Raw genomic sequence first — 27133 nt, 5'->3', positions numbered from 1 at the left:
GTTCTTCTCCAAGACACACATCACCCCTGACTTAGAAATAATACTAAGATTCATGTATCGCCACAAGGTCAGAATCCTGAATCTCCCTGTGTAATAGAATGGAAGACAGACTGCAGAAATTCAAGAAAATGGCTCACTACCAGCTTTTCAAGGAATAAATTATGGCTTTGCTTTGTGCCTGTAATGAATAAAAAAAGACCAATTTGTGCATAGCAAGATTACATAAAATCCTGATCAGATAATGTGATATTGATTGGTAGATGAACTTTAAACCCAGATCACTGGGATGACAAAATATGATTATAAATAAATGAAAGTTACTTATTGAACAATAAACTATTATACAACCAGTTTGTTTTACGTGCTTTACCTGAGGATCCAATGCTGTCGCTAAACCTGTACCAACTTGAAGGATTGCATAATTTCGGCGTTTGACCAAGGAAGTGCCACTTTATACAAAACCCCTTCAACATTCAAGTTCCCGGACAACAGAGTTGAGGCTTCGTTTTTATTTCTGCACGTTGTATCAAGACTTTCCTAAAGCAGGCAAATATCTTGGGTCTTTGCCACTTGAATGCTTCCTTCAACTTCACCGCTCCCTGGTGCTGTTCACAGTGCACACTGTCATTCACAAAGCATGTTTGCTTCACAAACCCAACTGCTTAAAGTTCTTGTGTCTGGACTCTGCTGTCGAATGCCAGTTCTTGTGGTCCCTTCTGCCTGAGTAAAGTGACATCTGAATTATTTATTAGATTCTATAAAGCATACTGAAGAATATTGTCCCATTTTTGCATATTATTACACTACAAATATATGAAAACAGGGTAAACTATGTGAACTATCATACATAGCAATTAGAAAAGGGGAGTGATTCACTAATCCTACACTCCCAGCAGAGGTTTGGGTTCATATTAATCATGAGGTGGAAAACTGTGATGGGACATACAATCAAAGAATTATCTCTAAGAAAATCTCTGAAGGAAAAACTCATTTTGCAGATACCCTTCCAATTCCTCGATGGATTTCTACTGTGTGTAATTTTGTTTTTTTATGCATTCATGTGTTTGCTGTTGTCATTTCTAGTGCCTAGTTTGAAGCTAGGAGATCTTTCCAGTTTCACAGATTTGTTCCGACTTTGTAGAGGTTTGAAACAACTGGGTGGGTTACTGGATCATTTCAGAGGAACGTTAAGAGTCAACCACATTGCTGTGGGTCAGAAGTCCCATGCAGGTCAGACCAAGTAAGGACAGCAGATTTCCTTCCCTAAAGAACATTAGATTAGATTCCCTACAGTGTGGAAACAGGCCTTCGGCCCAACAAGTCCACACCGACCCTCCGAAAAGTAACCCACCCAGACCCACTGCCCTCTGACTAATGCACCTAACACTATGGACAATTTAGAATGGCCAATCCACCTGATCTGCATATCTTTGGATTGTGGGGGGAAACCCACGCAGACACGGGGAGAATGTGCAAACTCCACACAGACAGTTGCCCGAAGCTAGAATCGAACCCGGGTCCCTGGCACTGTGAGGCAGCAGTGCTAACCACTGAGCCACTGTACTGACAATGGATACATGGACTCCATTAGGCCAGCTTTCTTTCCAGATTTTTATTGAATTCAAATTTCATTATTTGCCATGGTGAGATTTGAACCTATGTTCCCAGAACATTATCTTGGGGTTCTGGAATTGCTAATCCAATAACATACCCACAAACTCATCCCTCCCCTCAATTCATTCGCAGCATGCCATTTCTACACAGGTACAGAACTGGAGAAAGTGACGTGTACCTATCAGTTAAAATGACAGTCAACTAATAAGAAGAACATCTAATGGGGCAGTTTGTTTTCCTGATGATGTGGCTGTCATCAATCTCTCCATGTTGAAATAATTGCAAACAAAGTGTATAAGTTACATTTTCATCCTCTGCTAAGAAGGAAGCAGGAACTCTCATCTTCTGGCACCTTTCACCAGCTCGAGAAGTCCTGAGTCCTTCACAGCCAGTGAAGTTTGTCTAAGGTTTAGCCACACTTCTGTAGAGGGAGAGACAGCAGCCAATCTGCACACAGCAGAGTCCCAAAAGCAGCAACAAGTTACATGAACAAATAACAGGCTTCAGTCAATTCTTTTCTGGAGAAACATAGCCAAGGAAAACTCACTTCCTCTCCTTCAATAAATCTTTCTTGTGCGAGAGCAGATGGGATGTAAGTTTACATCTCAACCAAAATAAGGCACAAGAAAATTGTGGGTTAAGGGGAATATCAATAAACACCACTCAATTTTGTTTGCATGGGAGCTAATAGAAGTAAATAATATGTTCTAAAATAGGATATTACAGATGATGGTGGATTCTGGTTTGAACGTGTTTAATGGATGAAATTATGCAGATGAGCCCAGCAGCAGGGTCACAAACACAGCAAATGAGATGAATAACCATCTGATACAATATTGATGATGTTGAATGGATAGAGAATGTTGATTAGGGAAACAGGAGAATTTCCTGTTCTTCCAACAATTAATTCTGCTCTTTTGTGTCTGCCTGAACCATGGAAACAGAATCAGACTTCAGTTTAGTCTCCCTCCCAAAGTCCTCCACGTGGAACACTGCAGAGTGTCAACCAAAAGCAAGGTGGGAAAGCCTTGAAGTGGAGCTTGAATTCACAGTTTTCTGATTCAGTGGTCAGGGTGCTTCTGACTGACCCAAATAATGATTGTAAGTGAAAATGGTTTGTGTTTGTCTGCCTAAATTTTACCAGTTTAAACACACTTGCAAATTCATATACAGAACCAGTGTGGCTCTTAACCAAATCCTCTGCTCGCAAAGCAGCTGCTGCTGATTACAAGACAGAAACCTGACTGCCCAGAGTCTCCATTTCACAGAGATAATGATCACACCCCACGTGCCTTGAAAAGGCTCAGGGATATTCGGAGCAATTAACACAATTAGGATCATTTATCTTTCTTAATATAAAAATAAAATACTGCAATATTTCAGTTGCCGTGTTGGCCACAGCTTAAATCAAAATCTATTTTTCCTTCATCTCGTTAGTTTGTTTTGTTTTTCTTAAAATTAGTGGCTGAAATTACCAAGACTGACAAATTGATATTGACATTCCAAATAAATCATAAACTCACATGAAGTTTATACAATGAGTTAATTCTGCGGTTTTACTTAATGGAGACCATCTCTTCACTTTCTGTTTGGTTTGTTATTTGAAATTGAGACCTTGTGTTCTAATGGGTTTCTTTCTTTTTATGTAAGTGGTATCACCAGAACCATTCAAACAAAGAATTGTAAAGTTAAAGCACTGGTGCATTGACATGTGACCAAACACCACGTCCATTCAGTTGCATATCCAATTAGTGAATTTAATCAATAACATGACTCCCTCCAGCATTTCAGTTTAATTCACAGTTTGCTCCTCTGTCTATCTCTGTCCAAGTGTGTACCTCCAGCTCTTTGTCCTTCTATGTATCTCACTCTGGAACATTCCATTTTCTTTCCTGTTTCAGTGTTCCACCCTTAGCTTCTGAAATCCTTAACCATCCCTTTTATTACAGTTTTACGTGCTACAATGCACCAATCACGACAAAGCTTGCAGTTGGGTTAGATTGCTACCATTAACCATGTTCCTTGATTGAATCTAAAGGCTATTTGGTTCGGACTGGTGGAGAAAAGAAAAAACACAAGAATGTTAATTGGAAGAGATTCTTGTGTAAAACAGGATGTAGTTTATTGCATAACTACCTGGTACTTACATTAATGAGTTAGACAATGTTACAAAGATTGTTGGGAGATATGGGATATGAGTTTTTACGCAATATAATCCTAAAATGTTCTGCCTTTCCTCACCTAAGTTCTTAAAACTTGGTCAGATTGGATGGAAATTAATTTAGTCTCCAATATTAACTCTTTCAGAATCTTTACCTTCTGTAACAGTTACCTCGAACTTGGTCATTTCATTACATTTCAGGACAACTTCAAAGTAAACTTAAGACCAACCAAAACTCTACTAGCCAAGCCCTAACTCACATCAAGTCCCATTTACCCATCGCCAATGCTTTTATTAACACGCATTTACTCTTTGTCAAATAACACCTTCATTTTGAAGTCATTATCATTTTCAAATCTCTCTTTTGCTGTACTTGTTCCTATCTTGGTAATTACTTCCAGCCCACAGTCCTCTCAGACATCTATGTCCTTCTCTAATTCTGGTCTTGAGCAACATGATTTTTGAAATAACTCTACAGTATCACATCTCAAGTCATCCTTTATTTACACATAGAGAGTCCTCGCCATTGATCCAGCTCCCTCAGAGCCAGCTCTCAGAATGAACAGAACCTCTGACACTCCTGCTTTTATCTGTCAGCCAGGGTTCCCTGATCGGACCATCAGGGGTGTCATACTCTATGAGGTCCAGCTGGCTGATCTCATTATAACCACTACAATTTTAATCGCTTTTCCATTAGCAGCAGTACTTCCATCAACAAAAGCCCTGAACTTTGGAACTCACCTCCTAGTCCTCTCCAACTCTCTAATTTTCTCTCCTCCTTTATGCTGCTCCTTACACCTACCTGTTTGATCATGCTTTTGGTCATTGGCTGTAATATCTCTTCTTTGATAGAAAATGAGAAATTTTCTTTGATAATGCTTCAGTGAAATACTTTGGGGTACCCCACTACACCAGAAGGGCTATATAAATGCAAGTCGATGCTTTCACTGTGGGTATGCTTTTTTTTGGTCCTTCTCTGATTCTCCGGGGGGGTGTAAAGGCAAATTGGGGCAAGTGTAGAATCAGCGACCAATCTGATCCTATCAATTTCCTACAAGATAGGTTAAAATGAGCCCTTTACATCACCCAATGCTTTCCTTCTCTTTCTTTCTCTTGTTGCCATTAAGTCCATTACTTATTACATCTGCGCTACTTCAAGTCTTAGTGTATGTCGTTCCCTCGCAATGCATCTGTTAACCTCACAATCGCTTTGTGTCCATCTCCTTTGCCACCTATATGTGTATCACTTTCTAAGTATCTGTGTGTCTTTGTACGTCTGTGCAATTATCTCTACAACCCTCCAATGAACTGAAAAGACCATAGAGTTGTTAAATCTATTTATGGACCGTTTGGTATAATTCTATATCGGTATACAGACTGAAGCAGATTAAAGATACAGTTTGCTTGATGTTTTCTGGAACACCAAACAAACCAAATATTTAGGTGAAAGTGGATACTTTAGATGCTGGAAATTAGAGTCAAGATTAGAGTAGTGCTGGAAAAGCACAGCAAGTCAGGCAGCATCCGAGGAGCAGGAAAATCGACGTTTTGAGCAGAAGTCATATTTGCTAAATTCACCAAATATTTGCTAACTGCCATTTCAAAACAGAAAGGCTGAATTTATATGATCAGACAAAAGGTCTAACACATCTAAAAAGGGCTGTATTGGTCACACAGACTGCAGTACAGGCTTCAGCATAATTTCAGTTGAAGAAATCAACTGAATCCTGAGGGAATGCTGTATTGTCGGAGGTATCACTTTCAGATGTGGTGTTCAATTGGTAGCTCTGCCTGTTCAAGTGAAAGTGATACTTTTATGTTTATATCACTGGGAATATTCAAAGAAGAGTTTGTTCAGTGCCCAGTATCCATCTTTCAACCCCCCCTATCCCCACCAACTAATACTGCAAACCATATTTACAAGTAATTTCCTGCTTGAGAGATCTTTCTTTGTGAAAGCTGACTGCTGCATTTGCCGACATCAGTACAGTGACTGCACATCAAAAACAATCCATAAAACATTTGTCGTTTGGAGCACATGAAAGGTGGAATGCATTTGCAAATGGGTTCCTGCTTTAAAAAGTATGAACCATTTTGTAAAGGACAGAACAATTTTTGATGGTGTGTAAAATTCTCTTTTTCTGTTTGTTTAACATCTTTGCACTGGGTGAGGCGACTCTACAGTAAACAGCTATTTAGCAATGAGGTCCTGTGGGTGAGATCAGGAAGGGCATGATTAATAATAGTGTAAGCAAAACCAAACTTAAACAAAACCAGAGCAGCTCCATTCGCATATGGCAAGCTGGGTACAATGGGAAAAAGTAAATAGCACAGCTGAGTAAACACTACAAAAATACCGATAGATTGGCGCTGACACCCTGTATGTTTGAACTGTAAGTGACCAGATACCAGTTGTTTAATCACTGAAGTATATATGGATGTTTTGATACCAGTGCACTGAATCCAGTGAGCTCGATGGGTGTTGATAGGTGGCAATGGGGTTTACTATGAGTGGGGGCATTGTGGTTAAAGTCAGGTGTAATGAATCCCTCAGTTGGACAAATTGGGACTGAGTTAATACCAGGCCAGGGCTCCCTCAGCATAAGAGGGTAAGGACGATTGGATTTTCTGTGTCAGAAGCCGAGTTTGGTTTTATATTTACAATTCTACAACTTGGGTAAAGACCAGTTGAAGCTTGAATTAAATCTAGTTTGACACTGTGATTGGACGATCAGAGCTAGTTTGTAAGTAACCATGTGAAACGTTTGGAAAGTATTTGGAAATCAGTGTTCTGGGCAAAGCTTCAGTTCTCCATATTTCGTTACAACAGGCAGTTCCCTTGTTCACATTTTAAAAGTGCTTTGGACAGATAAAAGATGATGAAGATTGGAGCAGAGTCAAAGGACAAATAAAAAATACAAATAAACCAAGTAGTTCTTTTGGAGAGGACTTCAAGTTCACAATATGTGGTTAACTGAGATGTTTTCCTTTACACATTCGTGGGTGTGATCATCAGTGGTTAGACCACCATTTATTTCTCATCCCTAACTACACTTGAGAAGGTAGTGGGGCATAGCCTTTTTGAAGCCCTACTGTCCATGTGGTTTACAGACGCCCACAGTGCTTTTAGCAAGGAATTTCCAGGATTTTGATCTAGTGTGGTGATAAGCTTGACGGTTTGAAAGGGAACCTTGCAGTTCTGCTATTCCTGTTTTTTTCTGGGTGGTAGAGCTCACGGGTTTGCAGATGCTAAGCAAGGAACTTTGTCCAGTGTTGCATCATGCAGATGCTACAAGCTGCTGCCACTGTGTGTCATTAGCAGAATGTTTACAGTGGTGGCTGGGATGCTGATCACAAGCAGATTTGCTTTGACCTGGATGATGCTGATCTTACTGGATATGTTTGGAGTTGCACCCATCCAGGCAAATGGAGGGAATTCCATCACAATCCTTCTGCCTCATAGATGGTGGACATTACGCCGGGGAATTAGGAATTAAGTTGCTTGCCGCAGAATTCCCAATCTTTGATCTGCTGTTGTGGCAACAATATTTATGTCTTGTCCAGTTAAGTTTCTAGTCAATGATAACCCTCAGGATATTGATAGTGAGGAGAATTCAGTGATGGTAATACCAATAAATGTCAAGGAAAGAAGGTTAGATTCTCTCTTGTCAGAAATGGTTATGCCTGGCATTTGTATGACGTAACTGTTGCTTGCACTTAATCAATCCAAGCCTAAATGTTATCCCGATCATGGTGTGTGTGGTCATGCACAACTTTAATACCTGATAACTAACAATATCCCCTCACTATTAATGCGATGTGCCAAGAAAGCAGAGGGCAGTTTCTGAGGAGCTGATGTAGGGGGAATGCTGTTGATATGGTGGTAAATTAAACATGGCCCCGGTCATTAATATTTTTGACATGAGCCAAGACCATGATCTGGATTCCAGAAAATTCCAAATCTCAGAAATGCTCCTGATGTCCCTCCCACCTTCTCCCTCTTTAAACAGCTATACCTCTGCTGACAGAAGATACATCATTGAGCGCTATATTGCAGCAACATTGGGCCTGAGTCCTGTACTACTGTACTCCAATCACAAAGTCTCTTCACCCATTCTGTACACTGTGGATGAGTTTGGTTTCCTTTTCATTCCAGGGATTCTGCCCAGACATGCAACATTGTATTTCTCAGATTGAGTCCTCATCTTGTGAAATTAAAGTCACAAATTTCATAAAGGTTTTTTGGAAGTGGGGGTGAGAACCATAAAGAAAATGCTTAATCGACACTTATACATTGATGGCTACTATGCAGCTCTCATTCATTCTCTTTGTAGATGTGATTCTGTACTTCCTTGGTAGATAATAGAAATAGGTCGATAATAGAGATTCATGATTTTGGCTGAAGGTCTAGTATAGCAATGTGTTCAAGATATGAATGAACACAATTATAATGTAAGCAACTAGAGATTTGTTGTATCTTTATTCAGCCAGCAAGGGATGTAAAGTGTTGATGATAAAAGAAGCTGTGTAATGAGGGATATCTCAGGTTAGGCCTCAAATACTATTCTAAGCTGTTCGAAAGTAAGATAGATAGATTCATGTTTATATAGCTCTAATCATGACCTCAGGATGTCCCAAAGCACTTTACAGCTGTTGAAGTACGATTGAAGTATATTCACTGCTGTAATGCAGGAAAAGCAATCATCAGTTTGCACACAACAAGGTTACATAAACAGTTTTTTTTAACATTGATGAATGGAAAAATATTGGCTCGAGCACCAAGAACTGCACAGTTGCTCCATGGTTAGCAGCGCTGCCTCACAGTGTCAGGGACCCAGGTTTGATTGCAGCCTTGGGTGACTGTCTGTGTGGAGTTTGCACGCTATTCCCGTGTCTGTGTGGGTTTCCTCTGTGTGCTCCAGTTTCCTCCCACAATCCAAAGATGTGCAGGTTTGGTGAGTTGACCATGCTAAATTGCCCATAGTGTTCAGGGTTGTGTAGGGTAGGTGCATTAGTCAGGGATAAATGTAGAGTGGTAGGGTAGGGGAATGGGTCTAGGTGGGTTACTCTTCAGAGGGTCGGTGTGGACCTTTTGGGCCTAATGGCCTGTTTCCACACTGCAGGGATGCTAAGAACAATCTCCCTATTCTTTGAAATAGTGGGCTCTTCTGTATCCACCTCAGAGAGCATACAGTCCCTTGATTTTATATGTTATCTCAAAGATATCACTGCCAACACTACAGCACTCACTCAGTATCACACTAGAGTGCCAGCTTATGGATTTGTGCTTAATTATCAAGAAAGACTGAACAGGTTGAAACCATTGTCTTTGAGAAGGTTTGGCCAGTTAACTTGACATTTGTCATGCTAGAATCGATAGTTAAGGAGATTCTAACTGGGCACTTGGAAAAACTGAAGATAATCAGGAAGACACAGCACAAAATGAAAATCCTGCATAACCAATTTACTGGAATTGCTTGAACGAGTAACACGTGCTGTGGTTAGAGGGAAGCCCATCAATGTACTGTACTTGGGTTTCCAGAAGACATTTAACCCAGGAAGGCCAATTGGAGGCTAGTCTTTATTATGAGAGAAATTGCTCATAAAAGTAAAAATATTATGCATCATTTATACAAGACATTTGTGCGAAGACATCTCAAAAATTGCCTCCAGTTTTTGCCTCATTATTTAAGGAGGGACGTAAACGTGTTAGAGGTAGTTCAGGGGAAGTTTATTATGTTGGTACCAAGAGTGAGTGCTTGGTCTTGTGAGGAAAGATTGGACAGGCTAACCTTCTTTCAATCGAGTTCAAAACACCAATAGGTGATTTGATTGGAGTTTATACACACATTTCTAAGGTTGTTCTTGTTTGGCAAGAGATCCAAATGTTATTAGGGATAGGTGGGAATACAGAATTTGGAACATTAACAAATCAGCTATGCCTGATGGAGCAAGCTCGAAGGGCTGAATGGCCTATTTCTGTCCAAATTCAAACGTGCATCATGAGAGAAGCAGTCTAGTCAGGAACTACAGGCAGTTCCATCATGACAAAGAGCCTAGGTAGGTCGAAGGTGTGAGTTTCAGTGATTGGGATGAGTCAGTATCGGGCTGGGTCCGAGAGGCTGTGGTGAGGTTTAAATAAGCAGATAGCCTTTAAGAGGGGGAGGGGGAGGGGGGAAGGCCCAGACGACCTGCAAAGGAGCCCCCTCCACAACCCCAACACAGGTTTATCCAATATTGGTCCTCACAGCTTCAAGCAGAGTTTGGACCTTCCCTCTGCATGGGTACATTATGGTAATGAAACCCTTAAGTGGCCAGTCATTTGCTATTTCAAATGGTGAGATTCAATTTAAAAAAAAAGACTTACCCTAATGATGACTAAGTAACCACCGTTGATTATTGTAAAAACCCATCTGGATCACTAATGTCCTTTCGGGAAGGAAATCTGCCTTCCTGATCTGGTCTAGCCTACATGCAACTCCAGACCCATAGTGATGTGGTTGACTCCTAACTGCTATCTGGGCAGTAAATGCTGGCCTCGCCAGTGATGCTCACATCTTATGAAGGCTAAAAACAAAACCCCAGTGGGGCAACATAAAATTCAGCCCAATTTTTGTCACTGCTTGGCAATCCAAAACTAGGGGCCATAAATAAAATATGCTCACTAATAAATTCAATAAAGAATTTAAGAATCAAATATCTTTATCCTGACACCGATTAGAATGCTATCACTTGAAATAATGATGTAGATACATTTAAAGGGATGCTGGATCATAAAAGGAAAAGAAATAGAGAGATATGTTAATGGAGTTGAGTTAAGAGGGGTGGGAGAAGGCTTGTGCAATACATAGACACTGGCATAGACCAAATAGGCTAAGACCATAAGGAATAGGAACAGGAATAAGGAATCTGCTCTACTGTTCAAAAGGTTCATGACTAACCTAACACTGCTTGCATCCACTTTCCTATCATTTCCCCAAAATTCTTGATTTCCCCATGATCAAGAATCTGTCTCAGCCTAAGATATATACAAGGACTCTGCTCCTACAGCTCTCTGTGGCAAGGAGTTCAAAAGACTCACAAACATCTGAGAGAAAAAAATCCTCCTCATCTCAGTCTGAAATTATTGTCCTTATTTCTGAGATTATGCCCTCTGGTCCTAGAATCTCCCATGAGGAATAACATCCTTTCAGCTTTTACCCTGTCTAGAACCTTAAGAATCCTATATGTCACAATTAGGTCACCTCACACATTTCTAAGCTGTAAATTCTCTGTATAATATATTCCATATAACCAAGGGATTTCGATAGTGAAGACCCCAATGTATTATTTAAAACCCACTCCTCAAACACACAGACCCTGACATTACATAATGCACTAGTAGCTAAACTGGAGGAGAAACGAGTTTATTTTAAATGTGCTAAGTATTTATTCACTGGTTCTTACAGAATGACATTATGGATCCAACTAATAAAAGGTCCCTGTGTGTAGTTTAAGATGAAGTTCTGAATATTACCATCATTATTCTTTCCTTTGGATTGCCAGCTGTCTCTCATCTCTACTTTTATGGGACACGGCAAACCCCCTCTCCACCACTGCCTTTCTGTGTTCCTCTTCCAAAGCCACACAAATACTAAGCAACCATTATCAGATTTAAGACAGCGACTACCGTTCAAACATAAACTGTGCTCTGGTTGATTTGTTGGTCATATAAGTGGCATTTGATTATCACAATCCCATGTCTGCACAGGGATACCTCTCAGTTCTGTCTTACAGGAGTGAAGGCTTTTAAAGATTCCAAAGCTTGGCTGGTTACTTCAAATGTTTTGTAAAATTCATTCAGTCCATGGCTATATCCATTTACTTTAGCAGGTGAAATATTAGCATTATCAGCCTGTCTCATTGTGTTTCCTGTTCAATTTCCTGTTGTCTGTAATTTATTGATTTTGAGTCAGCACTTAACATTGAAACTGCCTTTGTAAGTGGCTCAAATAGAAATCTTGTATGTTCACAGTCTCCCATAACCATGTGGAAAATAGGAATGGGACTAGGTCATATCGTAACTCAAGTCTGTTTCTCACCATTCATTGAGATCGTGGCTGACATATGTGACCTAACTCAATTATTCACCTTCCTCCCATACATCTTAACACCTTTGGTTAGCGAAAGTCTGTCAATCTCAGGTTTACAATCGATCATTGATCTCACATCAACTGCCATTTGCAGAAAAGAGTTCCAATGTTCTACTATTATTAGTGTGTAGAACATCCTTCGAACTTCACGCCTGGAAAATCTGACTAATTATTAGGCTCTGCCTTTGTATCCTGACTTTCTAGCCAGTAGAAATTTGTTTCTCCTTACTTTCCCTGTTGGGTTCCCTTAATATCTGGAAAAAAAATTAATAAAATCATCCCTTAACCTTCAAAATCCCAGTTAATAAATGCCAGTTTGTGTAATCTTTCATTGGTATGTAATGATCATTATAGTAAATCTACACTGCTCTCTCTCCAAGATCAACTTATACTTCCACAGGTATAGTGCCCAAATTCCCTTAGAGTTCTCTGCATGGGACCTAAGCAGGGTTCTGTGTGGTAAAACAAGACTTTGATCCCCATGTATTCTAATCTCCAGATATTTGGATTATTTTCTATCCCCCTTCATTAAATTTCAATTATCCATCCACCTGATCCCCAAGTCTATTTGAACTTCCATTGTTTCTAGCTTTTCATCAATTAGAAAATAATCTGGTTTAGCATTTTAAGGTCAAGCTGAATGGCTTCACATTTGCTTATAATGGAATACATTTGCCCATTTGCATAACGCATCAACACGCATCAATATCTGTTTCAACGTTTATTCTTCCATCTACACTGTTTATGATGCTACCTACCTTTGTGTCATTGTCAACTTTGTATGTGTCGCTTTCTATCTCATTATCTAAGTTGTTATTGAGGAGAAAGTGAGGTCTGCAGATGCTGGAGATCAGAGCTGGAAATGTGTTGCTGGAAAAGCGCAGCAGGTCAGGCAGCATCCAGGGAACAGGAGAATCGACGTGCCCGAAACGTCGATTCTAAGTTGTTATTGACTAGTTTAGGCCCCAGTACACCAAACTGGGAGAAACCAGTAACGACTGTTCTAAAAAGAGAGTCACTGGATTGGAAACACTAATTATGTTTCTCTCTCCACAGATGCTGTCAGACCTGCTATGTTTTTCCAGCAATTTCGATTTTTTTTTACTATAACCTGTCAGTTGAAGCACCCTAACCATTATTCCTACACTCTGTTTCCTACCTCTGCAGGTAATTTCCCAGTTACATCAATAATTTGCCTTCAACTTTAGACTTCAGCTTTAGCAGGTCTGGAAGCATCTGTGGACAGAGAAACAGAATTAACATTTCGAGTCCAGTGTGACGCTTCTTCAGAACTTTCATCAGACGTGATATTCCATTTAGAAATCTGCGATGCAGCTCTGATCAGCTGAATATTTTCAAGATGTTTAGTCACCCTGTCCCTTATTAAATATTTTGTCAATTTCTCAATCATAGATGTTATTCTAATTTGTCTACAGTTTCCTGATTTCCCCCTGCCACCTTTCTTAAATGGTGGAGTGGCAGTGTTCCCTACTGAAGGAATGGTACCAAATCGAGAGGACTTGAGAAAGATTATAATTTGGGCATTTACCCCAAGCGGAGGCAGGAGCAACAAAAACTCTGGAAAGTTTCATTCCAAAGCACACCTGACCCTGATTTGGAATTCGATATTCCTTTATTATCCATGGACCAAACTTGTGGAACTCTGCCCCTAACAGTACTGGTTGCTCACAGCCATGTTCTCCCTGGCAATTCAGGGTGAGCAATAAATGCTGGCCTACTGAGTGATGCCATGAAGAATAATGATTTTGAGAACGTGTGATTTTCTCATCAATAAAAGCTTTATATGAAAATCACTTGATCCAAAGGATTTTTCTCTCTTTAATTCCATTATTTCCTCATTGCTGTTTTTTGATTACATTGGAGGTTGGTTAGTTCAGTTGGCTGGATAGTTGGTTGTGATGTTAGACACCAACAGTGTGGGTTCAATTCCCACACAGGCTGAAGTAACCATGAAGGATTCTCCTCAAATTCTCCTTCGCCTGAGACATGATGGTCCTCAGGTTAAACCACCACCAGTCATCTCTCTTTAACGAGAGAGTGGAACTTTGGCAACTATACCTTTTAGTGCTGACATTAATTTGTTTGAGAACCGTCATGATTCAAAAGTAGTTTCTTCAGGATATCTGTTAGGCCTCTTCCTCTGCTGTAATTATTGATACTAAGTAATTAGCACATTGGTTATCTGTCACTTATTTTCATTAACAATGTCCCTGTTATTGGTTTTCAAGAATCCCAAATCATTCCTGACAACCATCCTCTTCCTCATAAAGTTGTATTTTTTGTGTCAGTTTTGAAACTCTTGCATGTGTCTTCCTATTCTTACTTAATGAAGCTCTAATGATCTTTGTCGCTCTCCTTTGTATATTTTCCATTCAACAAGATGTGTTTTTTTCTTGCAGTTTTGTATATTTATTTTTGTAGTTGCAGCTTCCTTGCTACTAAATAACTAAGTAGACCAAGATTCTTAAGTCTCCCTCCCAGCCCTGGCACTATCTTATATATTAAAACCCAATAACTGACAGTGGCCTATTTACTCCTGTAAAAGAGAAAAGACAGTTTAACAATTCCTGTCAACACTTTATTTGCGTGAAGAGAAAGATTCTCACGTGAAGGATTAAACTGCCTTTCTTTCTCAGACTGGGAGGCCTACTGTCCATTTTCAGAACTTTCCCCTTCTATTTCTGACATTGTTCTCTGCAATTTATTTTTGTTATTTGTCTAATTTCTGACTTGCAAAGGAGCGCTACCTGAATTTAACTTGGAAGGAATGGCCTTCTAAACATGGAAATAATAGGTCTCTATGTGTCCAAGTGAGGAGCCCACTTTTTGATTAAGAGGGGAGAACGAAGATCCGATGTCAAAAAAGCCTCAGAAATTGAAAATGTGTGTATGTGTATATATATATGTATATATATAATATATATATGTATATATACGCCAAACACCCTGATAAATCTAAACACTGTTGCTCCTCACTTCTGATGATGTTGAATAGTTACCTTGCCCTAATTAGTTGTTGAAAGTAATTGGAAACAAAAATGAAAGCAATTGCTGGAAAACTCAGCAGGTCTGGAAGCATCTATGAAGAGAAATCAGAGCTAATGGTTTGGGTCCAGTGACCCTTCTTCACTGGACCTGAAACATTGACTCTGCTTTCTCTCCAGAGATGCTACCAGACTTGCTGAGTTTACCCAGCAATTTATGTTTATGTTTTTGTACCTGATTTCCAGCAGCCGCAGATCTTTTGGGTTTTTTTTGCTGAAGGCAATTAATTGCCTTTGTGACCTTTCCTGCAGCCTCGAGATTGGGGTTCTGCTTGGTGCGGGAGTAGATTTCTAATCTCCTCCTCCTCCCTTCTTGTTTTATCTGTCTGATGATCACCTGTTGGCGGTTGTGTTGAAGAGCCAGAAATTTTGTCCTGCTTGATTTCAGAGTTTTAATTTGGTTTTTAATAAAAAAAAGAGTGCTTGCAATGCAATGTTTCAATAAAATTTGACGCCTGGAATTTGCAGGCGTCAAAACATTGATTTTGCTCACAAATGTTTCAGAGGGTATAAAGAAACAGACAGTTAACACTGCAGTGGCCATAGTCATGTCTCAAACCCTCTCACCTCAGGACAGAATCTTCTCACAGCACACAAACAAGCTGTGTCATGGAACCTCTGTATTTTTTATGTCAATGCTCAGTTTTGTATTTTTCAGGTCTATCGGGAATATTAAGAATCGATTACATACCAATTATTCCATGCTTTATATATTATTATCTGACTAAAATGCTTAAAGTCAAGGACTTCACCCATGAGCATATCAATCATCTATCAGTCTCTTGTTCCTTGTTCATGATTGTCACTGTGGCTTTCATTTGTCTGTTGCGACTGTTCAGGTTATTGGCTAAGAAACATTAATTTTTTTTCATTGTTTTGATTTGACTAGAAGACATCTTATGGTCTTAAAATGAAAGCAATGGATTGACAGTGTTCTTCAACTTCTATTTGAACTCAACTTTTTTCTTGTGGCAAGTAGATCTGTTAAATGACATGGGGGCAAGTCTTTTATTTCCACTGTGCCAGGACTGATGCACTCATTTTAACTTGCTGATTTTATGAATGGTCTTGGTGTCGCAATCTCTTGGTAATAGAGACGCAATGTCGGAAAGGTTCAGAGGTCAAGCCTAGCTGATGTGATTAGTGGGAGTGACAGAATGTGCTTTCAAAACCACTCAGCAGATCTCCGAGAGAGAGGGAGAGAGAGAGAGAGAGAGGCAGAAAGATAAAACTTCACCAGCACAGGGAAAGAAAGGGTTGAAGAGCTGGTCAAGAGGGCTGGAGGCTCTGTCTATATTGCTGAACAGGGGCCCGTTTCAACTCTGTGTGCACTGGAGTTCTCTGAGCTGTCCAATAGGTTGAAACTTATCTATCCGGAGAGCATTCAAACAAGTCCAGCTCTCTGAGGCCCACAGTAGCAGAGTTCCACATCTTTAAGTACAAACACAGGTCAGCAATTTCTGATTTTATTCTGAGTGCTGCTTGAGGAAGAATCTAGTGTAGCCCGCGGGTCACTTTGAGAAACAGTTTGTGCTTTTATTCACTTTTATAAATTGTGGACTCAAAACCCATGAAGAGACTTTCTTCTGTGCGTTGCAAGTCAGTATGCAGAGAGTTCATTGTGTTGGGGACCCCTTAACGAATGGATTTTGCTGTTTTGGCTTTTTACTGTTTATTGCTTTGCTTTCAATCATCCTGCTTTAGTCCAGAGTTGTCACTTACAAAAAACACAACGAGCTTTCTTTCGCCCTGCAGTGGGATTTCAAAACTAATTTTGGAATATACACACATATACATCTCTAAGTATGTGGAATTATTCAGGCATTGTTGTGATATACAGGGTTTATTCGACCATCTTTTAACTGTTGTTAAGCATCATTGGAAATCAGAAAATGTTGAATGGAAATGCTTCACATGCACAAAGTGCAACTTATTAAAGGACCTAAATGCCACGAATGGCCATATGTTACTGTGATATTACTACCCGCAGCCCTCACTCCAGCTGGGACATTATTTGAGGAAGATCTATGTGGTACCTAAAATTTGCAACTGGACATTTACGTCGCTGTAGTTTTCTAATGGTCTGATCCCTCACGAGAAACATTTATAAAATATCGAACTTCAGCAAAAAGCAATGATCCAATAATAGGAAGGTGCTGGTGGAGGCTGGGTAGGTGTTAACATGGGGTGGTGTGAATGTGCTGGCATTGCAGTTAGGTCACCCTCTGATTCCGTTTGGATATTCAGGGAAGTAGGGACGAGGAATAGTAGTTTCAGACTGTGGACATACTTGGGACATGGGACAGTTACAAATGCTCACCCCCTTACTAAAACACCACAGAATCTGCAACTTGCCCTGAATCTTCAACAGAAAAGCTGGAAATTCTGCGACACTTCAGCTCCGAGTTAGGATAGGAGTGTGACACCCTCTTCTTTTGCTGCTGGTGATTAGCTGAACAAATTTCTACGAAACGCATCATTTATTATTTTGAATTTAACATTGTTACTGAATGAGTCTTTAAGCTGAAAGCTGGTTAAAGTAAATATTGAGGAGAGAGAATTTGTTTGTTTCTTGAATTTTGACAAATTGTATTTAAAAATAACAAATTGACAGATATGCCACCACGGAGCCAGAATGTAGTTTTCTATTGTAAAGAGAAACGGTCTTTGTTTTCATTTCTCTCCAAGATGTTGTAAAAGTGGTGAACTTACTGAAGAACAAGTAATACAGTGGGATACAAAGGATAATGCCAGCTTCACTAGGCAAGGGGGCCTCCTAGTGGTGACAGAGATTAGTTACAGACAAGGGGCCATCCATTAAATTTGTTGAAAGTAAAATCCCTCTTTGAACAAGAGCTGAATCATGTGCATTACAAACTGCATAAACCAAGATAAATTAGAAGACTTTAATTCTTTGAAAGGCTCCTTGAAACTTGCAGTGGAGAGAGCCACCTGAGTTTTTACTTCCTTGCAGGAAATGCAATGAACATTTTGGACACTGTTTAGAATAGAACCACAGGATTGTTACAGTGCAGAAGGAGGCTATTCAACCCACTGTGTTTTCACCAGCCCTCTAAATGAGCAATTTACTGAGCACCATTCTCCTGGCTTCTCTACTTAATTGGTTGGTCGTTCTGCAATAAGTCAGAATGTGAAGGAGTGAGTGACAGATCCATTCCCTCTTGTGACCCTGGGTACTTTTATAGTTTTCTTGGAGTCATAGAGTCCTACAGCATGGAGACATGTCCAAACTGGTCCTTGCCGACCAAAATATCCATCCACATTAACACCATTTCCCTGCACTTGGCCCATATCCTTCTAAACCTTTCCCATCCATGTATTTGTCCAAATGCCTTTTAAATGTTGTTAATGTACCCGCCTCAACCACTTCCGCTGGCAGCTCATTTCACATATGTACCACCCTCTGTGTAAAAAAGTTGCCCCTCAGGTTCCCTTTCTTTCTCTCGTCTCCTGTCAGATCTGACCAAACCTACTGAATTCCAGTGAGTTTTGAGCTCACTGGTTGTTAGTCTAGTTCCATAATCACTAAGCCACATTAAGTCAAATCTCTCCTCCTGAATCCTTACAATATGTTTTATTGTTGTTTCCGGGAAGTTGGTCAGAGGAGAAGGTGCAGGTCAGTGATAGCCTTGAAACCTGTGACCTGAGCTGGTGCTGTAGATGATAGGATTTATGTGTTAACCTCTTCTCCTATGTTTTTCCCACTTTCTCTCTTGTACTGATTCCTTCTTACTGAAGGAGATTATGTGGATGTCACAGGTTTCCTTTAGGTGTCAACACAGACATGAAGAGTGGGCAGATTGCTAATCCACTCCAGTCCTCACCTCACATCACCGATCAGTGATCAGGAATGCAACCAGTCCCCACGGTACACGTGACTGTCTGGTCCCAGAGCACGCGATTGACTCTTCCAACCCTCAGGGCTGACTGAGGATGGCCAATTAATTCATCTGAACCTTGAGAACAATTGTAATCAAAGGACCCAGCCATGTGCCAAGCTGTGTCTTTATTCACAGCTCCCCTTGTCTCACCTAACACAACGTTTACTTCCAAGTATGATTCTGTTTCTCTTCAATGACCCAAGAGGTGGTTGTTGAGATTCTAGGCTCTGTTGAACATGTTGGAGATTTGGCTGCTACCCTCCAGCTCAGACACAGAATATTTGGCCTCTGCTCTTGTGAAGCTAACTCCAGCTGTAACTTGTATGTGCTCAGTGTTTGTGAGGTCTGTGAGCGTGTGTGTATTTGTATTAATATGTACTGTTTGTGTTTATTGTATGACTGGCTCAGTGCCTCATGTGTCTGTCTGTGTGTATGTGTGTGTGTGTGTGTATAGGGTATCTTGTTTAGCACCGTATATGAAGCAATAGCAGAACAGCAGTTCCTCTTTATACCCTACCCGCCCAGTTATTTTTGTACCATTCTGGGGAAGAAAATTCTACGCAGAAAACAAAAGAGGTCAACAATTCACCGACACCTGACTTGTGCAATTGCTTAGGAACAATTTTCACCATGTGTGTGTTTTTGTGCGTGTGTGATTTGTTTTGTGTGTTGTACGAATTGCTTGGTCCTCTTGTGATGTTCAGGTTATAATAAAGCACTGTTCTCGTTATTTCCCTCCAACAAAGTGCTCAACTCAAATCCCAAAGGCAAAATGGGTTCTGGTAACATTTAGCATCTAATGTAATTGGCTGGTGCTGGTGCCTTGAGCTGCTTCTCATTTTCTTCTTCCAACATCCTTTTTAACTCCCTTTTTGCCTCGAGATTATAAGCTTTCAAACTGGGGTCTTGACCCCAGGGTGTCAAAAGATCATAGAATGTTCAGGAGGTCACCAGATTTCAGTACTTACCCTGTGTCTGATTTCTGTATTTGTTGATTTTCACTTCATTTCTGTTGCTGTACTCTAAGAGCAAAATGTATTCTGGAGAATGATGCAATTATCTGAAGAAAATGTCACTGTCTTTCGGATGTTGGATTGTGCTCCTAAGTGCATGTCTGTATTCACAAGGAATTCCCTCCACAAAGAAGTAATTTTGAAATGCTCTGCTCAATCTAAGGCTTTAAGTGGGTTGATGAATTGAAACCTAAACCCAAACCACTAAATGCTATAATGAAAACTTCAGTTCTTCTCTTCCATGAGGTGTCATTCTCAACCCAGAGTTGACAAGCTTAGTAGGAAATACTTTTTCCTACCAAGTTAAAAATCACACAACACCAGGTTATAGTCCAACAAGTTTAACCCCAGTCCAACTCCGGCATCTCCAAATCATGACTTTTTTCTACCATGAGATCTTTTAGAGAATTAAAAGTATTCTGGTGCCAATCTTTCACCAGTTGCTCCAAATTTGCATCCTTGGCTTACCCCTCAATCCTGAACTCTGGGAGGGCAGTGACAGTGTCCCTACCTCTAGGCTAGAAGGCCTGAGTTCAAGTCCAACTGACTCCAAAGGTGTGTAAATAACATCTCTGAGCAGATTAATTAAAACATCTCCTCATCAATCCTGGAGGTTCTTGAGGCACAATGGTAATGTCCCTACCTCTAGGCCAGCAGGCCTGGGTTGAAGACCCAGTTGTTCCAGAGGTGTGTTATAATATCTGGTTGGTTAGGAAAGTGTCTACTCCTCACTGCTGAGCATTTGCCTGTCGAGCTTTGCTTTCTTTTGCTTAGCCTGATGATGGGTCGTCCAAGTCCCAGTTGCTGAAGTGTACGGTTGGAAAGAGGGAAGTGGAAATACCATGAGCAGCCTTGGAATTTTCCAGATACCCGTGGTGCTGACTGAGTGGAGGTTTTCTGTGTATTTATCATCAGGGATCTATCTTAGAAACCCACTGTTACTATGCTCGGTGTTTCAGTAGTTTGTTCTTAGTCAGGCTGCCATTTTAAAGTTGTGACAAAGTTCCATTTGATGAGTGGTCCATAAATCAGATACCAACCTGAAAACTCAACAGTCTTCAAAGTGACAGTTTCTAGACCAGCCTTAAGCATTGAGCTGATTAACATTTTCTGATTGATATCTCAATGCTTGCTCTTAAGGCTTTGAAATATCTACCATTCCAATCTCCTATCCTTCAGTTGTGGAGAATTGTTCAGCCGGATTACAAATTCCATTTAATGCTTCCCTGTATGGGGACTGCAATATGAATCTTTCACTTTAGGGTGGAATCCAGCTCTGGCTGATGAGACAGAATGTTGGGCAGGGCTGAGAATGATATTCCAGCCCTGTGGACAGGATTTATAGTGAAAGAACTATTGGTATTAGTCACTCTGAATCTACGCAACCCCAATTTATTTTGCAGGGTGAAGACTAAATCAGTAACTGCTGTGTAAACCTACAAATTCCCTGTCCGCCTAGATTAATTTTATATTTAATCTTACTTCCAGATTTACTATAAAGTAATTAAAGAGGTTAAATCGGGTGAAGAGCTGCTGGTTTTTATGAAGGACGGCGTCTATCCTGATGGGACAATGCCACCAAACCTTGATGGTAAGGCTTGTACTAAGTAGATAGACAAATTATTAAATTGGGCACTAATTGTCTTTGTCTGATTATGGTTAAACAATGCAGTGTCTCTCCAACTACTTGTGATGAGACCATGCATTCCCTCCCTGTGGAATGGTGATGTGATAATGCAGTGCTGTTCCACCTGACCCCAGTGAGACCAAGCAGTGATCCCCTGTCTGACTGTGGGTTAGGCAAGGCAGCAGTTTCCCTATCTGATCAGTGAGACAATGCACTGTCTTTCCATACAACATGCTGGTCGCAAATCTCTATTCAAAGAACATAATTGAGGCACAGAGTGATATATGCTTGAGTTCTCAAATGAGGCAGATTATGAGAATTTTGTGATTTTGCACCCCTCCTCCACTCCTCTCGGGAAGGTGGGAATGCTCAGTCATCCCAACTTTCAGCCATCTTGTTCCCAGCGCCCTGTGTGATGCAGTGGCAGTGGACTCAGTCGATGGTGAGTGGACATCCGCCTGGTTGCAACAAAAACCCAAAATTCATTACGAGGAAATGTGTGTCAGGTTACTTTTTTGCTTTATTTAATTCCTCCCAGATTCCTTGTCTCCAGCCTTATTATTTTAGCTGGGTGATGGGACATTAAAACACATCACGATGCAGAACGAAGGAGGAAAGAACTTGCATTTACATGGTGCCTGTTGCAACCTCAAGACATCCCAAAGCACCTTACAGCTAATGGAGTACTCTCTGAAGTAAAATCATTGCTGCAACGTATAGCCAATTTTCTTATCACATAGGACCTGGTGCCTGATTTACTTAATGGTCTATCTCTGTGTTTAGCTGTGTGTGCGTACATTATTGAACCCTTTCCAAATCAGCAGAGGGGACTAACCCTCCTGCCTCAGTGGGCTGCAGCACCTCTGGGCATGTTCCTGAGAAACAGAAACCAGCCAGGCCCTTAGTCCCATCCTCAGTCAGTTCTGACTGATCAAATCATAACCAGCCTGGGTGAGGTGTTAAAATATTGGCCGAAGCTGCTCTGAGTTAGGGAAGAGGAAGGGGGAAGTCAGACAGATTCTTGAAGCTGCACTGGAAGAACAAATTTCTGGATATTGGGCCCTGACCTTAGCCGTGACCTTGGCTGCGATATCACCCAGGTCATCAAAAACATGAGGGGTTTGAGGGAAGCGTGTAACAAACAGAGTTGTCAGCTAGCATCTTGTGAACCATAAGGAAAGTAAACTCTGGCAAGTGGAGAGACGATGGTGTAGGATAGGAAGAATGAAAGGTGACCTGTGTGCAGCCAATGAGAGAAGTTTAAACGAGCTGCTCAGTTTTCTGTCTCCAGAAGAACTGGCTTCGTGGATTTGTGTACAAAGGCCACATAACTCTGCTTTATTTGGCTCTTTATTTTTTTTTTGAGACCCATTAGGGCCCGATTTCACTTACAGTCTTTCATTCCTCTTTTGCCCCAAGTGCTGTTGATGACAGCAGAGATTCACAGACAGAAACGTCAAGTGTGGGGAGGAGGGAACGGTGGGATTCTTGCTGATGTGAGACGTGTGGGGGCAGAACCCAGGCAGAACTGACCCCCTTCACACCAGTCGTTATGTTGGAATATTTACAGCATCCAGTGGATTGTTTGACTTGGCACAGGGAGCAGGATGCTGCCTCGTAAACTCAATAATAGCTGCTCCCTTTCTTTAATTTGTTTGAACTTGGGCTGCAATAATTTATGACTATACAGCGCAGGCCCTCACAGCATTCGGCCCGAGTCCTTTACTCTGTGTGATTTTAACAGGTTCTCTGCTAAGATTTTTAAGTCGCTCTTATTCCTTATCATCCCTTTCACCCGGCGCGTGGGTCTTTCTTTGACCGCTCCCCCCCCAGACGAACAGCGATACCGATGTGGAGACTGCGACGAGCTCTTCCGCTCGAAAGTGGCATTGCGGCGGCACCAGGCCTATGCCTGCAACAACGTTAATGCCATCTTCACCACCATCAACGAAGAGTTCAAGCAGAGCCAGCTGGGTGACGGGCCACTTCACGAGTGTAAAGACTGCGACCGGATATTCCCCAACGAGTACAGGTATGTGGGGACTATGGGCTAACGGCCAGAGAGGTGGTGCTTTAAAGCCTTTGCTGCTGATGTCAGCTCCACGCGCTCTCTACCGCGTGCTGAGACTTCACGCAAACCGTTACTTAATCTGTGTCAAACATCGAAAAGTTGGAGCTGCATGAGGAAAGACAAGTCAGTTTATAGCAGAGACTCTTCCAATTGGCAGTGCACGTAGTTTCACTTTTCCACACCATCCCCACTTTCATTCTATGTCTAATATTTAACATGATAGCACAGATGAATTTAACATTTTTCCTTCAAGCAGGGGCCTCAATGAAGGGGGGTAAGCTTGGTACTTATATGTCGTTCCCCGTTTCGAGAGAGCGAAAGGTGAGCGAAGCATGACTCAGAGAAACGTCATAAACTAGAGAGGGGAATCTGAGCCATTCGCAGCCCATCCACTTAGAAATCCCTTCCATCTCACAGCTCAGTTTATCCAACTGCTGCCAAAATGGTTCTTGTCATCACAGTCCCGCTTTTTTATGTCCATTCAAAGCTCTCATACTCAGTTCCTGTCTAATGGTATTTAATGCAGATATTAACCCAAGTTACTCATTTTTGATGATGGCAGTAACAATTGTAATTTCTGTCCTTATGTTTGTATGTCAAAACAGCTTTGTGTAACCTATACTTTCAGATTTGTGAAGTACTCTCATTTCTTATCACTTGCTATAATTTAAATTACAACTATTCATTCACTAATTGAGCTGCGTTTGACTAAATATTCATTAACTATTGTTTAACTGCACTGTTGGGATTAATTTGTAAAAGTTTAGTCCCTTGCTGCTGCAACTTCCAGTAATTTAGTGAGATAAAGCTTTGTTTCCTCCTCTCTTTCAAGTGGACTTGGGGTGGAGGAGGTGGGGGCAAAAGGGGCGGGAAGTCATTTGTAAATGGTCGTGTTTGTAGAAGCTACAATGTCCTTTCAGTCATTTCCTGGAAGCCTGTTTAGCTAAAGTAGTTAATAATGAGAATATATTGTTGTCGCAAATGATTTTGCTGCTCCTGAGTGCAGCCTTCGGCACACTCGCAAATGGATGGCTCCCAGATTGGAAATCCCAGTCTGTTAACTGCTTACCTTTGTGCTGGGTCAGTAAAACCCCTCCTTATTTGGTAAATATTTGATTCTAACTGTTAAAACCTGCTCTTTTGTTCTGTGTGTTTTATGATTTCTTTCTTCTCGTGTGTTAAGACTCTGGCTGACTTGGTTTTTTACAGGATCTTTCTCCCCAGCTCTTGTATGGATGCCACCTTCCAGGTGGTGGCTCTTCTTGTGAGAGCCTCTAACAGTGAGCATCAGTGAGTTAGTCAGTCATGAAGGGCATTCATGTTGAGACCAACCCTGTGTTCGTGCCAATGGCCACACATGTACATTTTCCAGCTGGCACAGTGGAGGGCGCTTGGATATGGGCACTGACTAATTGCAACACACCAATTGTTAACACTGACTGAAAGCAGTAAGACCAAAGAATGAACTCAGTACCACTAAGGGCAATAGATTGACCCACTGGGATAGCAGGAGAGCTGAAGTTTCTTTTTCAAGGATATTTAAAAACTGTCTTCCATCATGTTCCATCAATGCTATGTTCTCTATCTCCTCTGTCCTGTTGGTACAGCCTGGAACAACACATGATCATTCACAGTGAGGAACGCGAGTATAAGTGTGACCAATGTCCGAAAGCCTTCAACTGGAAATCCAATCTGATTCGCCATCAAATGTCACATGATAGTGGCAAACGCTTTGAATGTGAAAATTGTGATAAGGTAAGGTTGAAGGTAAGAAGAGCCAAACCTTTCATTGTCTTATTGTTTTTACTGTTATTAACTTTGCTTTGAAATCATGAGTTAAGTTGGTACAATGGCAGTAGGTTAGCAGGAACTCTGATTAGTGAAGCTCAGATTAATTACTAACTAATTAACTGGTGTTCTGGTAAGTTGATTAGAAATTAGGGTCATAGAGTCACAGAGATGTACAGCATGGAAACAGACCCTTCGGTCCAACTCGTCCATGCCGACCAGATATCCATACTCAATCTAGTCCCACCTGCCAGCACCCAGTCCGTATCCCTCCAAACCCTTCCTATTCATATACCCATCCAGAAGCCTTTTAAATGTTGCAGTTGTACCAGCCCCCACCACTTCCTCTGGCAGCTCATTCCATACACGTATCACTCTCTGCGTGAAAAAGTTGCTTCTTAGGTCTCTTCTATATCTTTCCCCTCTCACCCTCAACTTATACCCTCTAGTTCTGGACTCCCCTATCCCAGGGAAAAGACTTTGTCCATTTATCCTATCCATGCTCCTCATGATTTTATAAACCTCAGCCTCCGACATTCCAGGGAAAACAGCCCCAGCCTATTCAACCTCTACCTATAGCTCAAATCCTCCAACCCTAGCAACATCCTTGTAAATCTTTTCTGAACCCTTTCAAGTTTCCCAACATCCTTCCGATAGAAAGGAGACCAGAATTGCATGCAATATTCCAAAAGTCACCTAACCAATGTCTGGTACAGCCGCAACATGACCTCCCAACTCTTGTACTCAATACTCTGACCAATAAAGCATTGATGGGATTTGTTTAATGGGAAATGTCTGAGAAGTTTCTCCATCAAGACTTTGGAATTAACCGGACTTCAGTATCACATCACTCAGAACATGTATCTCATACTGAGGCCAATTTTGGAAAAGTGTGCGATAAAATTCTGGTGAAATTACTTTAAGCACAACTGACATCACTAGATGTGGAGATATAATAGGACAGAGGTGAGGGGCTCTTGTGGTGCAGAGGTAGCGTTCCAACTTCTGGGCTGAGAGGTCTGAGTTCAAGTCCCACCTGTTCCAAATATGTGTAATAACATCACCGAACAGCAGAATAACAACAAAAACAGGACAGAGACTGTACACTCACAAAAAGAGTGCAGAAAGTGAGTCATTTATTGCGGAGACTTACAATGGGCCTGACGACGATGTTGCAGCCTGTGGCTATGTTGATGCTGGAAGCAGCTGAAACTGAACAGAGAGTGTATCAGTCCAACCTGAAACATTGCAGCCTGTAGGCCTGACAGGATTGCTGTGTTTAGATTAGGGTGGTGCTGGAAAAGCCCAGCAGGTCATGCAGCATCCGAGGAGCAGGAAAATCGATGATTTGGGCAAAAGCCCTTCATCAGGAATGGTGTGTAAAATCATGACACAGTGATTTCCAAATTTCATGGAAACACAGGAACAGGCCATTCAGCTCTTTGAGCCTGTTCCACTATTTAATATCATCATGGCTTCTCATCCTATCCAATAGCCTGTTCCCACTTTGTCTCCAACCCCTTTTACTCCCTTTAGTTTTAAGAACCAGGTGTATTTCCTTCTTGAAAACATTGAGTGCTTTGGCTTCAACTACTTTCTGTGGCAGAGATTTCCACAGGCTCACCACTCTTTGGGTGAAGAAATATCTCATTATCTCAGTCCAAAATGTGCCCTGTATCCTTAGACTGTGGCCCCTGTACTGGACACCCTTCCTGTATTCATCCTGTCATAGAGTCATACAGCATGGAAACAGACCTTTC

General features: G+C 41.1%; 1 protein-coding gene across 15 annotated transcripts in view; it reads left to right on the top strand.

The window, feature by feature from the left end:
• The window catches only part of prdm16 (PR domain containing 16), a 716909-nt gene that overhangs the window by 605559 nt on the left and 84217 nt on the right, over positions 1-27133 (top strand). For 11 of the 15 annotated variants that reach the window (XM_043676051.1, XM_043676064.1, XM_043676050.1 and 8 more), the window contains 3 exons: positions 21376-21478; positions 23348-23546; positions 25193-25352. In XM_043676051.1, coding sequence (XP_043531986.1) covers positions 21376-21478; positions 23348-23546; positions 25193-25352 — 462 coding nt within the window. Of the gene's footprint in view, positions 1-16255; positions 16422-21375; positions 21479-23347; positions 23547-25192; positions 25353-27133 lie in introns of those variants that run through there. The other 4 variants (XM_043676061.1, XM_043676058.1, XM_043676054.1 and 1 more) reach the window with 2 other exon arrangements.

This window comes from Chiloscyllium plagiosum, chromosome 34 (genome assembly GCF_004010195.1).
Source record: "Chiloscyllium plagiosum isolate BGI_BamShark_2017 chromosome 34, ASM401019v2, whole genome shotgun sequence".
Lineage (NCBI taxonomy): Eukaryota > Metazoa > Chordata > Chondrichthyes > Orectolobiformes > Hemiscylliidae > Chiloscyllium > Chiloscyllium plagiosum.
The sequence above is the reverse complement of the archived record's forward strand: the minus strand, read 5'-3'. Positions and strand labels throughout refer to the sequence as shown.